Source organism: Phaseolus vulgaris, chromosome 4 (assembly GCF_051622355.1).
Source record: "Phaseolus vulgaris cultivar YP4 chromosome 4, ASM5162235v1, whole genome shotgun sequence".
Classification (NCBI taxonomy): Eukaryota; Viridiplantae; Streptophyta; class Magnoliopsida; order Fabales; family Fabaceae; genus Phaseolus; species Phaseolus vulgaris.
The window spans coordinates 9,956,281-9,979,797 of NC_143501.1; the positions used below are offsets into that span (position 1 = coordinate 9,956,281).

Sequence of the window (23,517 nt, forward strand, 5' to 3'; positions counted from 1 at the left end):
TCTAAAGTTTCCATTCATTTTTCTTCTCTTGTCTGTTTTGACTTGCTAAGTGTGGACTTTGTCTGGGTGCCATCAATATGTGAAGTGGGGGTTTGGAATGAGGGCCACTTTCATTGTGTTTGTCATGCCCAAATGTGACCACACTTTTCATCTTTCTTGTATTGATATATGTTCAATTGTTCTATATATATTTTTTAAATTTTAATTATTGAGTCTTTCACCAAATATCCACTGCTTATGAAAGGGTAATGTAATAAATTTTTTTTCTCTTTTCATGTGTCAAATAGCACACATCATTGTTCATTGTAGCATAGTGAGATTGTGAAATTTTATAGCTTTTCAGGGTAGACTACACACCTGTATGACAGTCTTATTTACTTTTTCTTTGCTTCGAATGTTCTATTTCCAGATGTTTAACTGTGTGAGGACCCTTTTCTCCCTTTCTTTAGAGCTAAGACTCAGAATTTTCAGTTTATATCAGAGTCACATTTAATCAATGAAATGAGTTAATGCTTGTGAAATTAGATTTGTACTGCTGAATCTGATATTTGTAACTACTTTTATAGTCTGCAAATTTGAACTACTTTTATTGGGAAATATGTCAGTTTAATCTTTAGATCCTAAGGTACAAAAAATATATAATTTTAAATATTTTTGAAATTCACATTAAAAGAATTCACACAATTTAAAGTCCATTAATATAAGTCACAAAAATAAAAAGTTTAGGAGTAAATATTTCGGAAATTTTAAAAAGTTAATCTTTATAAGTAATTCTATATAGTAAATAAACAATATAGAAGAACATTTTGATTTAGTAAATAATAATTTACGATAAATGTTAATAATTAATTTGTTTATATTAAACACAAATCTGGCATATTTTGATTTTAAAACACTAAAGAACGAAACCTATTCTCCTTCAAGGTAAAGATGCGTACGGTGAAGAAAAATAACATCAAGTTCTGTACCGGTCGGCACCGGACGACCGCAGTATACTCATGGTAAAATCATCACAAAACCCTGCGTCTTATACGACTCTTCGTCCTTCCATGACATCTTGCCGGACGACCGAATGGTTTATGTCGAATAAATCTAATTTAATCCAGAACGTGGTTACACGTGTAGAAAAGAGCAGTTATAACAACCATTGACGAAGTAAAAACACGTCCTCTAGACCACTCCCCTGGTTTTCAGGAAACCACCAGGCACGACCCAAAGACCACTAAGCATGTCCCTAACCATCAACTGATTGGCCCACATGGCCAAGGCCCAGGTCAACCTACTAAAAGGACTTCTGAAAAGGGGGGAAAGGTACGTTTTCCATACTATCAGAGAATTCACACTTGAGCACCATCGCTGACTTGAGCGTCGGAGTGCAATCGCAGGTACCCCCGCCGGCCGACCGAAGCACGCGAAGAGAAAGAAGACTTGAAGAATAGGACAACCAAGAGTGAAGAAGACACCTTGTATCGACGTGGATCAACATTACTCAGTCCCCAATATCCATACAGGTACAATTGGCGCCCACCGTGGGGCCCGAGTAATCATTATTCCCAGACCCAAGGATCCCAACGCTTGAAGATGGACTCAACGGCAAACAACAACAATGATATCTCCGAAGAGCATAGGACCATACTCCAAACCCTCCAGATTCAGATGCAGGAGTTACTCCAAAAAGGAGTCATCGATCAACTTCGCCAGGATGAAGAAAGGAAAAGACGAGAAGAAGAGCGTCAACAACACGCAGAGGAGATAGCACAATTGAAAGAACAGAACAAGAGATTGTTGGATAGACTTGAGCAATCTGAACGCGAAGGGCATTCACGTGCACCTTCTCCATCACCGTTCCAATCAGGAACAAGAACAATAGCCCAGGCTATACCTCACACGTCACTCGTTCAACACACCCGTCAGAGTGCAAAGCCAGTAACCCCAAACGAGGTAGCAAACCCGAAAGGCCATCCGTTCACTGATGACATCATAGCCACTCCTCTCCCTGACAAGTGGAGGGGCCTAACGATAAACCTTTATGACGGTTCCACAGACCCAGACGAACATCTGAATATATTTAGAACTCAAATGACCCTTTACACAACCGACCGAACGGTATGGTGTAAAGTCTTCCCCACCTCTCTCAGGGAAGGCCCCCTTGGATGGTTTTCGGACCTTCCATCCAATTCCATTGCAAGCTTCGACGCTTTGGAATTGAAGTTCACCACGCAATACGCCACAAGTAGACCTCATCGGACATCCTCCATGTCTCTTCTAAATGTCAAACAAGAAAGGGGAGAATCATTGAGAACATTCATGAACAGATTTAGCAAAGTGTGTATGAACATTCGTAATCTTAATCCAGAAATAGCCATGCATCATTTGGTCTCGGCCATACTACCAGGAAGGTTCACTGAAAGCCTTATCAAACGACCTCCGTGCAATATGGATGAATTAAGAACAAGAGCAACAAAGTTCATGCAGATAGAAGAACATATTGACTATCATCGAAAAACTTATGCTGAGAACACGGACAATAGCAAAGGAATTCGTCCCCCCACAATACCGACCGACCGAGAACGACATCGCCCCAATAGGGGACCCCGTTTCCACAACTACACTCCCTTGATTGTACCAAGGGGTAAGGTTCTCGACGAAGCATTGAATTGATTCCGACATTGAGGCCATCACAAACCCCTCCCAATGCCGACACCAGTAAACGTTGCCAATATCATCGTAACTATGGCCACACGACCGAAGGATGCCAAGCACTGAAAGATAAAATTGAAGAGCTCGTCCAGGCCGGTCATCTGCGCAAGTTCGTGAAAACCACCATCACTGCACCCAGGTCACCCCAGCGTGATCATGATCCCCGCGAACGTTCGGGACGAAGAGACGACCGGACCCGTGACAACCACTATCGTTCAAGCAGAAGAAAAAGAAGCGAAAGTCCGATCAGACGAACGAGGCCTAAAAGCGAAAGCCCTGAACGTAGAAGTTGAACTAAACAAAAAGTTCGCACAGTCATCAATACAATCGCTGGACCGGTGTCGCTCGGTCAGCCCCCTCAAGAAATTAATTACATTGCAGGTGGCTTTGCGGGTAGAGGATGCTCTAATTCAGCAAGGAAAAAACATTTGAGAGAAATTCAATTAATTCACCGTTCATTCGGTCGGAATACATAACGAAAGTTATCCGAATTATAACTTAAACGTTATTCACCAATCTTGGTCAGAAATTCAATTAATTCACCGTTCATTCGGTCGGAATACATAACGAAAGTTATCCGAATTATAACTTAAACGTTATTCACCAATCTTGGTCAGAAATTCAATTAATTCACCGTTCATTCGGTCGGAATACATAACGAAAGTTATCCGAATTATAACTTAAACGTTATTCACCAATCTTGGTCAGAAATTCAATTAATTCACCGTTCATTCGGTCGGAATACATAACGAAAGTTATCCGAATTATAACTTAAACGTTATTCACCAATCTTGGTCAGAAATTCAATTAATTCACCGTTTATTCGGTCGGAATACATAACGAAAGTTATCCGAATTATAACTTAAACGTTATTCACCAACCTTGGTCAGAAATCGAAATTATTTATGCCTCGTTCGGCATCAGAATTATTCAGAATTATTTATGCCTCGTCCGGCATCAGAATTATCTTATTACTTTAATGTAATCAGAATTATTTATGCCTCGTCCGGCATCAGAATTATCTTATTACTTTAATGTAATCAGAATTATTTATGCCTCGTCCGGCATCAGAATTATCTTATTACTTTAAGGTAATCCGAATTATTTACGCCTCGTCCGGCATCAGAATTATCTATTAATTCATTAACCGTTCGTTCGGCCAGAATATATAACGAATTATAACTTCAACGTTATTCACCAACCTTGGTCAGAAATCGAAATTATTTATTAATTAACCGTTCATTCGGTCGAGATTATATAACTACGGCTATCCGAATCATATACTTCTTCAAACCCGGATCTATGCTCACAACAATCTCTGCAACATAAACACGAAAGTAAGAAACAGATACGCTATTAGCCGAACGACCGCAAGAAGAAGGTGCTCACCTTTTAGTTCCGCCTACTGCTTGGACGACCCATAAAGAGCTATCAGTTCCCGCGTAGGGAGCCTACACGGTAGTTGATTCACGACCATCAAAATTTCTTGGTCGATGGGAGACAAAGATTCCCAAAGCCGATGGTCAAGAGAGGTGGGATTCTCCGTCCAATAGAATGGAAATTTTGTGCTTCCAGCGGCATTATAGAATAGATTTCGTGCACCGGACGACCGCAGGATACTCATGGTAAAATCATCACAAAACCCTGCGTCTTATACGACTCTTCGTCCTTCCATGACCTCGAGCCTGGGGGGCAAGTGTACCGGTCGGCACCGGACGACCGCAGTATACTCATGGTAAAATCATCACAAAACCCTCGTCTTATACGACTCTTCGTCCTTCCATGACCTCGAGCCTGGGGGGCAAGTGTACCGGTCGGCACCGGACGACCGCAGTATACTCATGGTAAAATCATCACAAAACCCTGCGTCTTATACGACTCTTCGTCCTTCCATGACCTCGAGCCTGGGGGGCAAGTGTACCGGTCGGCACCGGACGACCGCAGTATACTCATGGTAAAATCATCACAAAACCCTGCGTCTTATACGACTCTTCGTCCTTCCATGACATCTTGCCGGACGACCGAATGGTTTATGTCGAATAAATCTAATTTAATCCAGAACGTGGTTACACGTGTAGAAAAGAGCAGTTATAACAACCATTGACGAAGTAAAAACACGTCCTCTAGACCACTCCCCTGGTTTTCAGGAAACCACCAGGCACGACCCAAAGACCACTAAGCATGTCCCTAACCATCAACTGATTGGCCCACATGGCCAAGGCCCAGGTCAACCTACTAAAAGGACTTCTGAAAAGGGGGGAAAGGTACGTTTTCCATACTATCAGAGAATTCACACTTGAGCACCATCGCTGACTTGAGCGTCGGAGTGCAATCGCAGGTACCCCCGCCGGCCGACCGAAGCACGCGAAGAGAAAGAAGACTTGAAGAATAGGACAACCAAGAGTGAAGAAGACACCTTGTATCGACGTGGATCAACATTACTCAGTCCCCAATATCCATACAGGTACAAGTTCTTTTAACCATATTAATTCAAATTTTCACAAAATTCTGCACTCTTTACTGCAAGATCAAACCTAGATTACCATCAATTTTAATAATCATAAAATAGTATAATCTTTAAACCATGAGTTAGAAAAAATAATATTGCAAAAAGAACACTGCTATATAGAACCAAAATCTGCACTTTTTATTGCAAGATTGCAAGATGAAACGTACATTACCTAAACAAATCAGCATCAAGAAATGAAGCAACTTGATGTCAAAAACTAATTTATTATTAAAGAAACAAAACAACACATATAGTATAACAATAAGACAGAACCAAGTTTACTCAAAATTAAACATTCAGAAATACATGTTATAGTAATTTGTTTGAAATACATCCAGTGTTGGAGTCAAGGCATGCAAATCTCCTCCTCCTTGCTGCTCATTTTGATATTCAACACAAATACTTGGCAAGACAAATTCATCAGTTTCATTGCTACAACCCACAGGATCATCACATGCTTCATAAGGCCAATCACAACTACTAAGTCCCAAAATCAATTCCTCAAACTCCAAGTCACTAAGTTCATTGGTTGAATTTAGTGGCACATCAACTGTATTACTAAAATCTACCATTCCATAATTCTTATCATTAAGTTGATTCAAGAAATCATCTAGAAGGACTTCGCTTTGAGAGATGCTTTGCAAGTAATTGACTTGGTTTGGATGTGAGGTGGTAGCAGTAGTATTCTCTTGAGACATGTTTGACACCAAACCCAAAGGCTTATTCTTCAACAATTGAATTCCCTGATCACAAGCTTCCATTTTGGCATCTACATGAGCACAAAAGGCCTTCAATTGATCCTCTTCCATGTTTGCCATACTGGGATCCCAAGTGGGATACTTGATGTTGCTAATCTGTTTATCCACTTTGGAAATCTCAACCTCAATCATGTTTTTCCTATTCTCAAGAAACTCGTCAATACCATAAGTCTTGTGAGGTTTCCCATTCTTTAATTGACTTTCATAATACTTTTGAATCGTGGAATGTATCTCTACCGGGTTTTGGGGTGAAGTCATTGGCCCAATATCACCATTATCATCATCAAACACAATCAAACAGTGCTCACCACCACATTTCTTGGAAAATTCAGAGATCTTCTTCATTAGTCCTCTCTTTCTTCGCAAGAAAGTTGTCTTGCGAGATCTTTCATTTGAGATGTGTTTTAAGGTTATTCTTGCACGACCCATTTTCTAAGAAAACAAAATATGACAAAAAAAAGTTCAAGAAGAAACAATAAACAATAAACAAAAGAATTCAACTTAGTGATGTATAGTAGAAAGTATACCTTGGAAGAACAAACACGTGAGAAATGGAAGGAGAACAAACAAAAAGGAGAGAGTGAAATGGATACGCCAGAAAAAAGTTAAAGAGAAAAAAGAGAGTTAGTTTTGACACTTATTTTATTTTGTTGTCTTTTAAAGGGCAATGAAACTTTCTCAAGAAATCAAATCTTTTGAGATATTTAATGCATAAAAACAAAGATCATAACTTTCTTTAAATTAATTTTAATTAGATCAAATATATCATTATAATTTAATCTAAATTTGATTATAATCAATAAATATATACTACCTTCAATATTAAAAATTAATCTGTATTAATTGAAATTCAAATGTTACCTTGACCGTGTAATAATGATAATTTTGGATGAAAAGTTATGCAATCTAACTAAAATATTTTACAATGATTGACATATTTAATTAAAATTAATTCAAATGTGGCATGGGACCAAGAAAAGGTTTGGTAAATGTGTTTTAAAATAAACAGATTATATTTGTGTTTGATACCAAATCAAATCAATTTGTTATTACAGTGATTTTATATTAACTTAGTCAAATTACGTATAAAGATTGTTTCTTTATCAAAATAAATGAAATATCTTTTTTATCTTTCTCAACAGTAGATCATTATTAAGTCTCATTATAAATTAAATTTGTGTATATTATTATAATTTAATGTGATTATATTACAAAAGTTGTCTTAAATTTTTCTAAAATCACCAATCATAAAAAAATCGATAAAAAGTTAAAATAAACTAAATAATTGGAATTTTTTATAATCGTAGAAAAAACATTTATTATACAGAATATTAATTTATTTAAAAATTAATACAGAATCTAATATTAATTTCAATGAAGTAAAGAAATTTGAGTATTTTACACTGGGAGAGTAAAAAATAAAAGTGACTCCTCGTGTGAAACCGTTGAATCATCAATCATCTGCATCCTCTGCAACAATGAAAACTGCGTCCTCTTGTATTCTCTGCATTCACGACACAAATTTTAGGTTTCGTCATTTTTCTCATATCTCTTTTGATTCTCTACTGTTTAACTTCAATACATTTTTTTTACTAATAAATTTGTGATTCATTGTTTCTAATTTCGTATTGGCTCAAATAAGTCAAGGAATTCAAATTAGGAAGGTGTTATTTGCGTTTCTAGTTCCTAGTTTCTGGTTCGTGGTGAAGGTGAGTTATTAAATGTCAAAAGAAGTAGTAATCTGTTTTCTCATATAATTATTCTGCTTATGTTCCTCAGTCTGTTTTCTCTGTTTAATTTGCCTGAGCCATTATAGTAATATTTGCAATATTATAGTAAATGATGTTTATATCCTACATGTTATCTGGTATGTTACTTAACAAGATAAATTGATTTCGTAGGAGTTGCATACTCAGCTGGGGAAACTGCAGTTATACATGTGACACTTATTTTTTGGCTAGATTCTTAGTTACCGATTCATGAAAATATTCAACTACTTTAGTATCTTAGTTCAATACAAATATTATACTATAAACTAAATTTTCTTTTCAACTGACTAAAATCACTAAGAAACTAGATTAAAATCCTGAGCCTAGTTATTAGTTCATGTTGGGATGATTTATTTTGCATATCAGCTTACTAATTTGATTTTTAATTTGAGCTGTGTGATTTGATAAAAATTGAAAAAAACTAACTAGATAATTTAGATAACTATTGATACTTCCTAATGAGATATATACCAACCAACTACTTGTAGTTATTGATCTGATTCGGTGCCATTTTAGTAAACAAACATCCATTTCATATAAAAGATTTTTCCTTGGTTTTCTCTATTTGCTATAGAGCTGTGGCTAATTGTATTTGATCATTCAGATACGAATGTTTTATACTACCTTTTCTGCATTTGATGTCTAATAATTATAGAAATTTTTGTTTCATATAGCACTTTATGAAATTACTATTTAACCCATGTTGCAGAAATTTTTTTGTTGGCTCTTGGTGAAAGTGAACGGTAAGAGGAGATTTTGAAGCGGTTGGAAATCATAGACATAAAAAATCTTTCCTGTTGAATTTGTAGCAATTGTACATCAGGCACTAGGAGGATTAATACTGGAACCTGTGGCAGGATTAATACTAGTTCTTAGATTTTTAGTACACAAGGAGGGACACATCAATAGATTTGATTTGAGAGCATGCTTTATGATTTTGCTGGTCTAGAGTATGAAATGGATCATGATCAAGAAATGAATGACTCTCTAAGTATGGATGAGACTCCAAACATAGAAGCACAAAAGTTTTATTAACTATTAGATGTGGCCTGGATGTAATAATCACATTGAATTATCTTTTGCTGTTAGATTTTTTACAATAAAATCTAAGGAAAACATGTCTCAAGGATCAAACATTAGAACTTATGAAAGAGACGCATCCTACTGGTAAACTTAGAAAAGATTTGGAAGTAGTTAAGAAAGGAAGAGATGAACTTTGAATGAAAATTGTAAATATTGAGAAGCTTTCTAAAGAAAACAATCCAATGATTCAACGATGATGGATGCATATGATAAGTCGTTAATCCATGCCACCAAGCTTTGAGGAAACTGAAGATGAAGATGAAGCACAATCACCCAATCAACCACTTGGTTCTTATCAAGGTAATTTTATTACACTATTCTATATATCTCTCTATGCTCTTGTATGTTCTCCCACCACCCTCCTTTGAATCACACCATTCCATTCCATCTCTTATCTTTTCATCTGAATACTTCTAAAGTTTCCATTCATTTTTCTTCTCTTGTCTGTTTTGACTTGCCAAGTGTGGACTTTGTCTGGGTGCCATCAATATGTGAAGTGGGGGTTTGGAATGAGGGCCACTTTCATTGTGTTTGTCATGCCCAAATGTGACCACACTTTTCATCTTTCTTGTATTGATATATGTTCAATTGTTCTATATATATTTTTTAAATTTCAATTATTGAGGCTTTCACCAAATATCCACTGCTTATGAAAGGGTAATGTAATAAAAGTTGTTCTCTTTTCAAGTGCCAAGTAGCACACATCATTGTTCATTAGTGAGACTGTGAAATTTTATAGCATTTGAGGGTAGACTACACACCTTTATGACAGTCTTATTTACTTTTTCTTTGCTTCGAATGTTCTATTTCCAGATATTTAACTGTGTGAGGAGTCTTTTCTCCCTTTCTTTAGAGCTAAGACTCAGATTTTTCAGTTTATACCAGAGTCACATTTAATCAATGAAATGAGTTAATGCTTGTGAAATTAGATTTGTACTGCTGAATCTGATATTTGTAACTACTTTTATAATCTGCAAATTTGAATTACTTTTATTGAAAAATATGACAGTTTAATCTTTAGATCCTAAGGTACAAAATTAACATATTAGATTTCCTGAACCTAGTCACTATTTCTCCTCCCTGCAGATCAGTAGGTGTGGTTTAGATTCAACATTTGGGAGGAACAGTGAGTGAGTGAGAGAAATGGCGATGCAGGATGTGGGATTTTAGAGAGAAAGAGAACTTGTTCCCAATTCTTCCAAAATTATCAATCTTAAAAAAGTCGATGTAAAAATTAAAATGAACTAAATAATTGCATTTTTTTATAATCCTAGAATAAAAACCATTTATTTTGCAGAATATTAATTTATTTAAAAATTAATATTGAATCTAATATTAGTTTCAACTTAGTAATAGACTTTGACTATTTTGCACAGGGAGAGGAAACAATACACTGAGAGATGTGATAGGTAATATTACAATTTTAATAGAAGAGAGACATATAGTAGATAGTAAAGAAAAACATACATAAAAATTTAGATGAGGAGGGAGAAGTGATAAAAGATAGAGAATTTATTACATTTGATATCATATCTTAAAATAAATACAAATAATTAATGCAGTAGAAAGAGAAAAGTTTAATCATGTATAATAGTATTTGTCTTATTACATCAATGATGTCTTTATAAACATTCTAACCTAAATTTGATTTCAATAAGCTAATCTTCATAAATTAGTTGTTATTCATTAAAATTAAGTTATTTACATTGATTGATGGGTTATAATGATATATTTGCATTGGAATTGATTTGATCTCATTAAAATTAATTTAGAGAAAGTTACCATATTTTTTTTATATATTAAATATCTCAAAAGATTTGTTTTCTCAAGGAAGCTTCATTGCACTTTAAAAGACAAAAAAAAAAGTAATTAACTCTCTTTTTCTCCTTAACTTTTTTCCTTAAGCTTTTTAATTTCACTTTCTCCTTTTTGTTTGTTCTTCTTTTTGTCAAGTACACGGTTATCAAACTCGCGGGTGAACCCTTAAAGTCATTCGAGTTTACAAGTTGACTGGTGCTTGGTGAGTGAACCTATGAGTGAATTCGTTTTTTGGCAAACACGGTGCAGACTCGGACAAAATCATTGAACTCGGTGTAAACTCGCAAGTTCAAGGCCGAGTAAACGAGTTATGAAAATATCCCAAAATGATTGAGATGTTCGTCGTCGCGCTTCACTCTCGTCGCCTCGCTGTTGTCGTGCCTCATCGTGTCGCGCCTCGCTATCGTTGTGTCTCGTCGTGCCACGTTCTCGTTGCACTATCGCGTCTTCTTCATTTAGGGTTGAGAGTGAGGTGGGTTTATGGGTTAATTGGGGGAAAGGTTAGATTTAGGGTTGAGTGATTTTTTAGTTGGGTTGGGTCAATGATTTGAACCTGATTGGGTTGGGTTGGGTTGGAGTTTTTAACTTAATTGGGTTAGGTTATTTTTAGGTTGGGTGTGGGAAGTTTTAACCTAATTGAGTTTAGGGTTGGAAATTATTTTTAGGTTGTGTTAGGTTTGGGGATTTTTAAGCTGATTAGATTTAGGCTTGTGTTAGGTTAGAGTTATTTTTATTGATTTGATGTTTCAGCATAATAAAAAAATTTGTAAAATAATATGAAATTGATATATAAATATTTTTTTTATTAAAGTTTTATATGAAGTAGACTCTTACGAGTCTACGAGTCGGGTTTACGAGTCGAGTTTAAGAACCTCCCACAAATTTGAGTAAACTCTCGAGTTTGATAACCTTCGAGTATACTTTTTCCTATATATTATTGTTGAATTCTTTTGTTCTTTATTGTTTTTTTATTGAATTTTGTTATCATATGTTGTTTTGTAGAAAATGGGTCGTGCAAGAGTAACCTTAAAACACATATCAAATAAAAGATCTCGCAAGACAACTTTCATGCGAAAAAAGATAGGACTAATGAGGAAAATCTCTTAATTTTCCGAGAAGTGTCGTGGTGAACACTGTTTGATTGTGTATGATGATGGTAATGGGGATGTTAGGTTAATGACTTCGCCCCAAAACCTTGTAGAGTTACATTCCATGATTCAAAAATACTATGAAAATCAAAACAAGAATGGGAGATCTCACAAGACTTATGTTCTTGATGACTTTCTTGAGAATAGGAAAAACATGATTGAGACTTAGATTTGTAAAGTAGATAAACAAATTAGCATTATCAAGTATTAAACATGGAATCCAAGAATCATCAACATGCAAGAGGATCAATTGAATGCCTTTTGTGCTGACGTGGATGCCAAAATTGAAGCTTGTGATAAGAGAATTAACTTGTTGAAGAAGAAGCCTCAAAGTGAAGCCAATTCTAGTTTCAAGCAACACATGAATCAGGCAACAATTGCTCCCTTCTCCCATCCAAATCTACCCAATTTGATGGAGAGCCTCTCACACGATCAAATATTTCCAACTCCAATCCAAGCACTTAACAATGGGATGATGGGTTTTACAAATTCAATAAATCAGGTTGATGGAGCTAGTAATCATGAAATTAGTTATATATTGAGAAACATGCAACAGAGTGGTGATGATGGTTTCTTTGGTTTTGTGCCATGAAGCTGTTACTGCTACCATCTCACATCCAAGCCAAGTCAATTACTTGTAAACATCTCTCAAAGCAAACTCCTTCTTGATGATTTCTTGAAACAACTTAATGATAAAATAATGAAATGGTAGATTTTAGTAATCCACTTGATGTCTAACTAAATTCAACTAATGAACTTAGTGACTTAGAATTTGAGGAATTGATTATGAGACATAGTGGTTGTGATTGACCTTATCAAGCATGTGATGATTTTGTTGGTTTTAGCTGTGAAGCTGATGAATGTGTTTTGCCAAGTATTTGTGTTGAATATTAAAATCAACAGCAAGGAGAATAAGATTTGCATGCCTTGTCGCCACTAATGGATGAATTTCAAAAAAATTATTATAATATGCTTTTCTGAATGCTTAATTTTGAGTAAACTTAGTTCAATTTTATTGTAACACCATATGTTATGTTATGTTTCTTTAACACTAAATTAGTTTTTGGCATCTATAACTTCATTAGTTGATGTCGCTTTGTTTAGGTTTCATTTTGTAGTAAAAAATGCAATATGAAGCAACATCATCAAATGAAGCAAATAGATGGCAAAACTATATTTTTGTTAAAGAAACAATATAGTGTAACAATAACACAATACTATGTTTACGCAAAATTAAGCACTCTAAAAAGCATGTTATAGTAATTTGTTTGAAATGCATCCAGTGGTGTAGACAGCAAGGCATGCAAATAATGTTTTATGCATCAAGTATCTTGACTAAGTCTTCGATCCATCAAAACGAATGTGTTTCTCTTGTTAAAAAGTTTTTGTTATCATTTTGAAAATGAATATGTTATTCTGTAAATGAATAGATTTTTTTTTAGTCTGGTGCCATGTTTCTTAAAAGGTTTTTAACAACTTTATTTTTGCACCAGGGAGTTTGACTAAGTCTCCTACATCTAACAAAATGTCTCACTGCCCTCGAAAATAAATCTATTCTTTTTATTTTCAATATGTTCTTTTTATAATTGCTTTAACTGTTTTTTGAAAGTCTGTTATAAAATGTTTCTTATAAAAGGATAGGTGTTTCAGACTTGAAGTGAATGTTAAGAAAACAAGTTTTAAAACAGAGATTGAGTGTTTTGCATTGAATAAGTACGTGTTCTTGAAGAATTTTCAAAATCAAAAACTGTGCTTGTTCTTACTTGGTTCTAAGGCTTGGTTGGAGGTGCTGACACACTGTGTGCAATCTGTTCTACTGGTTTAAGTCAGATTTCTGCATTCTCATAGCAGGTGTATTCGTTTCATCTTTCAATTCCTTATAAAGTGTGATGGTAAGACTTTTTTTGATAGGGTTTCTTGAAGAATTGTTTGTGTTGGAATAGTGTTTTTCAACAAGGTGTGTCAAGTTCTTGTAGGGTTCAAGAACAGTGGCTGTGTAAGTGTTTTTGAATTGTGTTTTAATGGATTTCACCTTGGATTAGGTGAGACTGGATGTAGCTCAGTTGAGTGAATCAGTATAATCTCGTTGTGTTCAATTTTCTCTTAATCTCTGCACTCATTTAAAGGTGTATTTGTTAAACTATCAGAAATTCAATCTGTTCAATTAAAAATAAACTTGTTCTTTCTGGGCTTGTTCATTCTGTTCTTGATTTCTGGAAAATCTGTTTGATCTCTTTAAAAGTGTATGAACTGTTGAACATAATTGGAACTCACTGATTTGTGGAAGTCTTACACAATTAATTGTCAAGCCTTAAATTGAACGTTAATTACTTGCTTTAAAAGTTAAGGTTTACACAATCTGTTTTCATTGATTCTCTGTGAAAATTCATGTGATTGTAACTTGTCACTCGATCTACTTAAAATAAAAAAACCCTTAACTGATATCATTGTCTTACTACACAAGCAATATAAAAATAAATCTGTTCATTATCAAATAAATTGATTTATTTTTCTCTGTCCTGTGATCAATTCAAATCTGTGCGAAAGTTTTAAAAGCTCAATTCACCCCTCTCTTAAACTTTGATATTATTGAACCCAACATAAACAACAAACAAATTCAATAATAATACATAGTAAAAAGTACACCTGACAAAAGAAAAAAAAAAGGTGAAAGTGAAATGAAAAAACCTAAGGAAAAATGTTAAGGAGAATAAAAGAGATAATTTTGACTTTTGTTTCCTTTTATTGTCTTTTAAAATGCAATAAAACTTCCTCAAAAAAGTCAAATTTATTGAGATATTTAATGCATAAAAATAAATATGGTTTCCTTCTTTAAATTAATTTTAATTAGATCAAATATATTATTATAACCCATCATAAATAACTTAAATTTTAGTAAATAACAAATTGTTAAAGATTGACTAATTGAAATCAAATTTAAATTAAAATGCAAAGTCATCATTGATATAATAAGACAAGTATTTTTATACATGAATAAACTTTTCTCTATTTCTACATTAATTATTTCTATTTCTTTTTAAGATATAGTATCAAATATAAAAAATACTCTATATTTTATCACTTCTCCCTCTTCATCTAAATCTGTATTTATTTTTTTAATATCTATTCCATCTCTCTCTTCTATTAAAACTGTACTTTTATTTATTACATCTTATCACATCACACTTTTACTTCTCCTAGTGTAAAATAGCCAAATTTTTTTACTTAGTTGAAATTAATATTAGATTCAATATTATTTTTAAATGAATTAATATTTTGCATAATAAAGGTTTTTTATCCTAGAATTTTTTAAAGTACAATTATTTAGTTCATTTTAATTTTTACATAGACTTTTTTAGGATTGATAATTTTGGAATAATTTGGCACAACTTTTGTAATATAATGAAATTAAATTACAAAAATATACACAAATTTAATTTATAATGAGATTTAATATTGATTTACAGTCAAAAATATTTTGAAAAAAATATCTTTTTGTTAGTAAAAAAAATATTTCATTTATCTTTATACGAATATAAAATCATGGTAATAACCATCTTTTGTAATCTATTTTTATTTTTCTTCTTTTTGTAATGAAATCCTGGAACTTCATTTGTTATTATTGTAATTTATATTAACTTCGTCAAATTGCGCAAAAGATTATTTCTTTATCAAAATAAATGAAATATTTTTTTTTCTAACTTAAATATCTTTTTCTTTGAAAATGTTTTCGACAATTAATCAATATTAAGTCTCATTATAAATTAAATTTGTGTATATTATTGTAATTTAATCTCATTATATTACAAAAGTTGTTCTAATTCTTCCCAAATTATCAATCTTAAAAAAGTCGATGGAAAAGTTAAAATGAAGTAAATAATTACATTTTTTACAATCACAGAATAAAAACTCTTTATTATGCAGAATATTAATCAATTTAAAACTTAATATTGAATCTAATATTAACAGGTAAAATCACAATTTTAATAGAAGAAAGACATATAATAGATATTAAAGAAAAACATAAATAAAAATCTAGATGAAAAGTGATAAAAGATAGTGAATTTATTACATTTGATATGATATCTTAAAATAAATAGAAATAATTAATGCAGTAGAAAGAGAAAAGTTTAATCATGTAAAAATACTTGTCTCATTACATTAATGATGTCTTTATAAGCATTTTAACCTAAATTTGATTTCAATAAATCAATCTTTAAAAATTAGTTGATATTCATTAAAATTCAAGTTATTTACATCTATTGATGGGTTATCATGATATATTTGCACTGGAATTAATTTGATCTAATTAAAATTAATTTATAGAAAGTTATCATATTTTTTTTTGCATAACATATTTGAAAAAGATTTGTTTTCTTGAGAAAGTTTCACTGCACATTAAAAGACAATAAAAGAAAACAATAGTCAAAATTCATTCTCTTTTTCTCTTTAACATTTTTCCTTAAGGTTTTTCATTTCACTTTCTCTTTTTTATTTGTTCATTGTACATTAAAACACAATAAAAGAAAATAATAGTCAAGATTCACTCTCTTTTTCTCTTTAACATTTTTTCTTAAAAGGTTTTCCATTTCACTTTCTCATTTTTGTTTGTTCTTTCTTTTCTCAGATATACTTTTTACTATATATTATTGTTCAATTCTTTTATTGTTTATTGCTTCTTATTGAATCTTGTTGTCATAGGTTATTTTGTAGAAAATGGATCGTACAAGAATAACCTTAAAACACATATCAAATGAAAGATCTCGCAAAACAACTTTCATGCGAAGAAAGAGAGGATTAATAAAGAAAATCTCTGAATTTTCCAAAAAATGCAAAATGTAAGTTAACAAATTTATCATTTCCTTTAAAAAAAATGAGATATTTTTTAGTAAATTTTAGTTGATTAAACTTTTATAAATACATATAAAAAATATGTAATAAAATCAAATCCAAAACTAAAATAAACTTTTATTATTGTTAATATTATTATTTAATAAATTCATTTTAATTACTATTTAATATATAATATTTTTTTTATTTTTACTTTTATTATTGTTTATAATTTATTATTATTATTTTAAAATTTTATTTTAATTACAGTTATTATTTATAATTTTATTACTGTTTTTTTATATTATTCCTATTTTAAATTTTAAATATATTACTATTATTGCATAGTTTTTACATTTATATTACTAATTTATTTTCTTTTACTCTTACTATATAAATACATTTATATTACTAATTTATTTTCTTTTACTCTTACTATATAAATACATTTATATTATTATGTTTATTTTATTACTATTATATTATACTATTATAATTAATTATTTTATTTTTATTTATATTATATATATATATACATAATATTTTTTATTATAATATATAAAGTGTTGTGCACATATAATTAAAGGACAAACTAGTAATACACAAACTATTATCTATCTTTCTCCTTTTTTTCGCTCACCATAGAGGGGTCAAAATTTCAACATTTCACTCTTTTCTTTTCTCTCATGTATGAAAGTCTGTAAGTGATGTGACAGTTATGAGAGAATTTTAATTGTTTTTTAAAGGTATAAATGTTATTTTATAAATTTACCCCTGCCTATAAAAAATTGAATAATAAAATGAGTTATTTTTGTTTAAAAATAAACAAATTTCACATATTCATAGATTTAAAAATTATAATTAGAAAAAAAATATGTATTCAATAAATTAAATAAAAACAAAACTTCAAGTAATTTATTAAAATATTAAATATGTACTATAAAATTAAAAAATAAATCAAATCTTATATAAATAAAAATATTATTTTTTAATATTAAAAACCATGTAATAACGAATAATTAAAAATACTACAACAACAAAAGTATAATGTAATTAACAATATAAAAGAATTTCATAACAAATTATTATCAAATATATTATAACTCATAAACATAATAATTATACACAAAAATATAATAATATAAACACATGAACAAATTAAATAAAAACAGAACATCAAGTATTTTTTTTTAATATTAAACATATACTTTAAAATTGGAAAATAAATCACATCTTAGATAAATAAAAAATACTATTTAAAAAAAAAATTGCAATAATGAAAAATAAAAAATACTACAAACATCAAAATAAAATAAATAAGGGTAAATTCGAAAATAACACATGTTGACTTGACTTTCCTTTTACATCTCTTCATTTTGCAGAGAGAATATATTTACTGTTCACATGTATATCTTCTAATTTTTTTCCCCACAAAATCCTGGATCCAAATGACAGATATCCTCTCATTTATTTGCCTAAAACATTACATCCACATAATCAAACAAACCCTTAAGTTTTGTTTGGACTGGGGAGAGGATTTAAGGGAGTAGATTTTGAGTGATTTGAGAGGAAAATGTAAAGAAAGTGGATTTGTGAGGAAAGTTTTTTAGTGATATGATGGTTGTAAGGGGATTTTTTTTTTAAATGTGTAAAATGTAAGTTTACAAATTTATTCTTTCCTTAAAAAAAATTAAATAATAAAATGAGATATTTTTGTATAAATTTTAGTTAATTGGAATTTTACAAATACATATAAAAATATATGTAATAAAATCAAACCAAAATTAAAATTAACTTTTATTATTGTTAATATTATTATTTAATAAGTTTATTTTAATTATTATTGAATATATAACTTGTATTTATATATATTTTTTATTGTTTATAATTTATTATTATTATTATAAAAATTTATTTTAATTACAGTTATTATTTATAATTTTATTACTTTTTTATATATTATTCCTATTTTAAAATTTAAATATATTACTATTATTTCATAGTTTTTACATTTATATTACTAATTTATTTTCTTTTACCATTACTATATAAATACATTTATATTATTATATAAATATGTTTATTTTATTATTATTATATTATACTATTATAATTATTTATTTTATTTCTATTTATATTATAAATATATAATATTTTTTATTATAATATATATAAAGTGTTATGCACATATAATTAAAGTCAATGACAAATTAGTAATAGACAAACTATCATCTATCTTTCTCCTTTTTTCCGCTCACCATGGAGGGACCAAAATTTCAACATTCTTCTCCTTTCTTTCCTCGCATTTATGCAAGAATTAGCAAAAACAAATATCCAAGATCTGCACCTTCCATTCTACACGAACAAGAAATATATAGAAACAAACGCAACATTAAAGGTGTGTTTGAATTGGGGAAGGGATGTGTGGAGATTTGAGAGAGTGAATGTGTGGGAAAGTGAGAGGGAAGTGTGAAGAAAGTGAGAGTGTTTGGTAGGCAATATCTTAGAGTGGATGTGTGAGGAAAATTTAGGAAAGTTTGTGAGTGATCTAATGGTCGTGAAAGAATTTTTATTTTTTTTAAAGGTGTTAAATGTTACTTTACAAATTTATCCCTACCTATTAATTTTTTTAATAATAAAATGAATTATTTTTATTTTAAAATAAACAACTTTCACATATTTCGTAGATTTAAAAATTAAATTAGAAAATAAATACGTATTAAATATAAATAGATATAAATAAAAATTATAATTAAAAAAATATGTATTCAAAAAATTAAATAAAAACAGAACTTCAAATAATTTCTTAAAATATTAAACATGACCTGTAAAATTGGAAAATAAATAAGAAAATAAATCAGGTCTTATATAAATAAAAATATTTTTTTTATTAAAAATCTTATAGTAATAAAAAATTAAAAAATACTACAACAACAAAAATATAATATAATTAACAAAAGAAAAGAATTTCATAAAAAACTATTATGAAATAAATTATAACTCATAAACATAATAATTATATACAAAAATTTATTAATACAAACACAACAACAAATTAAATAAAAGCACAACTTCAAATAATTTCTTAAAATATACATATACTATAAAATTAAAAAATAAATCACATCTTATATAAATAAAAAATAATATTTTTTAATATTAAAAAACATTACAACAATAAAAAAAAAATACCAACAATAGATTAAACTAGGGTAAATTCAAAACAACACATGTTGATGTGACTCTCTCTCTACATTTCTTCATTTTAAGAGGAGATGATATTTATTGTTCACAAGTATATCCTCTTATTCTCTTCCGGACAAAACTTAAATCCAAATAGTTATTATTTTTTGAACATTTAAATCTTTAATAAAAATATATATTTTTATTTAAAATTAATATTTTTACAAAACGGAAATAGAAATTTTTAATGTTATATATATATTTTTTACATTTTACATAAACATAGCATAATGTTAGATATAGTTTATTTCTCACATTTTACATAAATTATTAATCTTATAATTAAAAATATTATAAATAATGTTGTAGTAATTAAGAAATAGATATAGACATATTTTACTCTATAGCATAATGTTATGAAATAGATATAGTTTATTTCTCACATTTTACGTAAATTATTAATCTTATAATTAAAAATAATACAAATAATGTTGTAGTAATTAAGAAAATCAAAAAAAGTTAAGAAAAGGAATTAGAAGTTTTAATAATATGTGTACATAATTCTTATTTTTAGAATATTTAATTCTTTATAAAACATACATTTTTTATTTACAATTAATATTTTTACATAATGGAAATGAAAATTTTTAATGTTATATTTTATTTTTCAGATTTTACATAAACATAGAATAATGTTATGAAATATATATATAGTTTATTTGTTACATTTTACATAAATTATTAAACAATTTTCATTCTCCAATCCAAAGAAAGTATTAAAGGTGCAATCAAACTTTCTCAAGAAAACAAATCTTTTGTTTTTGAGATATTTAATGCATAAAAAAATTATGATAACTTTCTTTAAATTAATTTTAATTAGATTAAATATATCATTAATAAAAATTTTAACATAATCTAAATTGGATTATAATCAATAAAATAAACAGACTAGATTTGTGATTGATACAAAATCAAATCAATTTGTTATTACATTGATTATATATTAACTTCGTCAAATTACGTATAAAGATTGTTTCTTTATAAAAATAAATGAAATCTTGCATATTTTGATTTTAAAACAATAAGGAACAAAACATATTCTCTTTCAAGGTAAAGTCACACGGTAAAGAAAAAGAACATCAAGTTCTTCTAACCATATTAATTCAATTTTTCACAAAATTCTGCACTCTTTACTACAAAATCAAACCTACATTACCATCAATTTTAATAATAAAAAATAGTATAATCTTTAAAACATGAGTTAGAAAAAATAATATTGCAAAAATGACACTACTCTGAATCAATATATGGATCTAAAATTCTGCACTTTTTACTACAACATAAAACCTACATTATCTAAACAAATCAGCTTCAAGAAACGAAGCAAATTGATATAAAAAACTAATTTATTGTTAAAGAAACACAACAACACATATAGTGTAACAATAAGAAAGAACCAAGTTTACTCAAAATTAAACATTTAGAAAAATATGTTACAGTAATCTGATACATCTAGTGATGGTGGCAAGGCATGCAAATCTCCTCCTCCTTGATATTCAACACAAATACTTGGTAAGACAAATTCATCAGCTTCATTGCTACAACCCACAAAATGCTTGATAAGGCCAATCAACACTACTAAGTCCCATCATCAATTCCTCAAACTCCAAGTCACTAAGTTCATTGGTTGAATTTAGTGGCACATCAACTGAACTACTAAAATCTACCATTCCATAATTCTTATCATTAAGTTGCTTAAAGAAATCACCAAGAAGGGCTTCACTTTGAGATATGCTTTGCAAGTAATTGACTTGGTTTGGATGTGAAGTGGAAGCAGTAGCATTTTCCCGAGCCATGTTTGGCACAAAACCTTGAGACTGATCCTTCAACAATTTAATTCCCCGATCACAAGCTTCAATTTTGGCATCCACATGAGCACAAAAGGCCCTCAATTGATCCTCTTCCATGATTATGATACTCGGATCCAAAGTTGGATACTTGATGCTGCTAATATGTTTATCCACTCTGGAAATCTCAGTCTCAATCATGTTTTTCCTATTCTCAAGAAACTCTTCAATACCATAAGTCTTGTGAGGTCTCTCATTCTTTATTTGACTATAATACTTTTGAATCATGGAATGTACCTGTACAGGGTTTTGGGGTGAAGTCACTGGCCCAACATCCCCATTATCATCATACACAATCAAACAGTGTTCACCACCACACTTATTGGAAAACTCAGAGATCTTCTTCATTAGTCCTCTCTTTCTTCGCAAGAAAGTTGTCTTTCGAAATTTTTCATTTGAGATGTGTTTTAAGGTTATTCTTGCACGACCCATTTTCTAAGAAAACAAAATATGACAAAAAAATTCAAGAAGAAACAATAAACAAAGAAATTCAACTTAATGATGTATAGTAAAATGTATACCTGACAAAAAGGAAGAACAAACACGTGACAAAAGGCAAAAGAATAAACAAAAAGGAGGAAGTCAAATGGAAAAGCCAAAGAAAAAAGTTAAAGAGAAGATGAGAGTTAATTTTGGCACTAGTTTTCTTTTGTTGTCTTTTAAAGGCATTGAAACTTTCTGAATAAATCAAATCTTTTGACATATTTAATGCATAAAAACAAATATGGTAACTTTCTTTAAATTAATTTTAATTAGATAAAATATATCATTAATAAACTTGTTAATTTAATCTAAATTTAGAAAACAAAAATTTAATCTAAATTTGATTATAATCAATAAATATATACAACCTTAAATATTAAAAATTATTCTGTATTAATTGGAATTCATATGTTATCTTGACTGTGTAATAATGATAAATTTGGATGAAAATTTATGCAGTGTAAATAAAATATTTTACAATGATTAACATATTTAATTAAAATTAATTCAAATGGACAATTGTTGTGGCATGGACCAAGAAATGTTTTAAATTAAACAGACTAGATTTGTGTTTGATACAAAATCAAATCAATTTGTTATTACAGTGATTTTATATTAACTTCGTCAAATTACTTATAAAGATTGTTTCTTTATCAATTTGTTATTACAGTGATTTTATATAAACTTTTTCCTATCTACTGCATTAATTATTTCTATTTCTTTTTAAGATATCATAGAAAACGTAATAAATCCTCTATCTTTTATCACTTCTCTCTCTTCATCTTGATCTTTATTTATTTTCTTTAATATTTATTCCATCTCTCTCTTCTATTAAAATTGAACTTTGATATATTACATCTTATCACATTTCTCACTTCTAGTTTTCCCAATGTAAAATAGCCAAATTTTACTAGTTTGATGAAATTAATATTAGATTCAATATTATTTTTAAATAAATTAATATTTTGCATAATAAATATTTTTTATTCTAGGATTATAAAAAAATACAATTATTATTTTTTACATCGATTTTTTTAGGATTGATAATTTTGGAAGAATTTAGGACTATTTTTGTAATATAATAAGATTAAATTATAAAAATTTATTCAACAATCAAAAACATTTTAGAAGAAATAATCTTTATATGAATATAAAATCATAGTAATAACAATGTTTTTTTCAGTTGATTTTTGAAACCTTTGAAATGTATGAGTTAGTTATTTGATGCTTTTTAGGTTCTTAGGTTCTTAGAGTGAACTCTACTCTGTTTGGTTTGAAAGGTACTGTTAGACGTTAGATTATGTATTTATTGTATAAGGGTTGATTCAC

The 23,517-nt window shown here is 29.6% G+C and overlaps 2 protein-coding genes across 8 annotated transcripts in view; one reads left to right on the forward strand and one right to left on the reverse strand.

Moving 5' to 3' along the window:
* The window catches only part of LOC137837173 (uncharacterized), an 80,594-nt gene that overhangs the window by 2,599 nt on the left and 54,478 nt on the right, over positions 1-23,517 (forward strand). For 3 of the 7 annotated variants that reach the window (XR_016520456.1, XR_016520457.1, XR_016520455.1), the window contains exon 4: positions 51-9,119. Coding sequence is in view for 2 of the 7 variants with exons in the window: in XM_090301395.1 (XP_090157521.1) it covers positions 9,072-9,119 (48 nt within the window). In the remaining 5 variants the exon portion in view is untranslated. Of the gene's footprint in view, positions 1-50; positions 9,120-9,281; positions 9,507-23,517 lie in introns of those variants that run through there. The other 4 variants (XR_016520458.1, XM_090301395.1, XM_068646061.2 and 1 more) reach the window with 2 other exon arrangements.
* On the reverse strand, positions 5,332-6,542 carry LOC137837176 (uncharacterized). The gene has a single exon (XM_068646063.2). It carries the CDS (start codon positions 6,394-6,396, stop codon positions 5,506-5,508), a length of 891 nt encoding a protein of 296 aa, XP_068502164.2. The 5' UTR covers positions 6,397-6,542; the 3' UTR covers positions 5,332-5,505.

What these genes read in the sequence shown, in the direction of transcription:
- LOC137837176 (XM_068646063.2), bottom strand. Translation starts at nt 6,396, where the DNA reads ATGGGTCGTGCAAGAATAACCTTAAAACACATCTCAAATGAAAGATCT.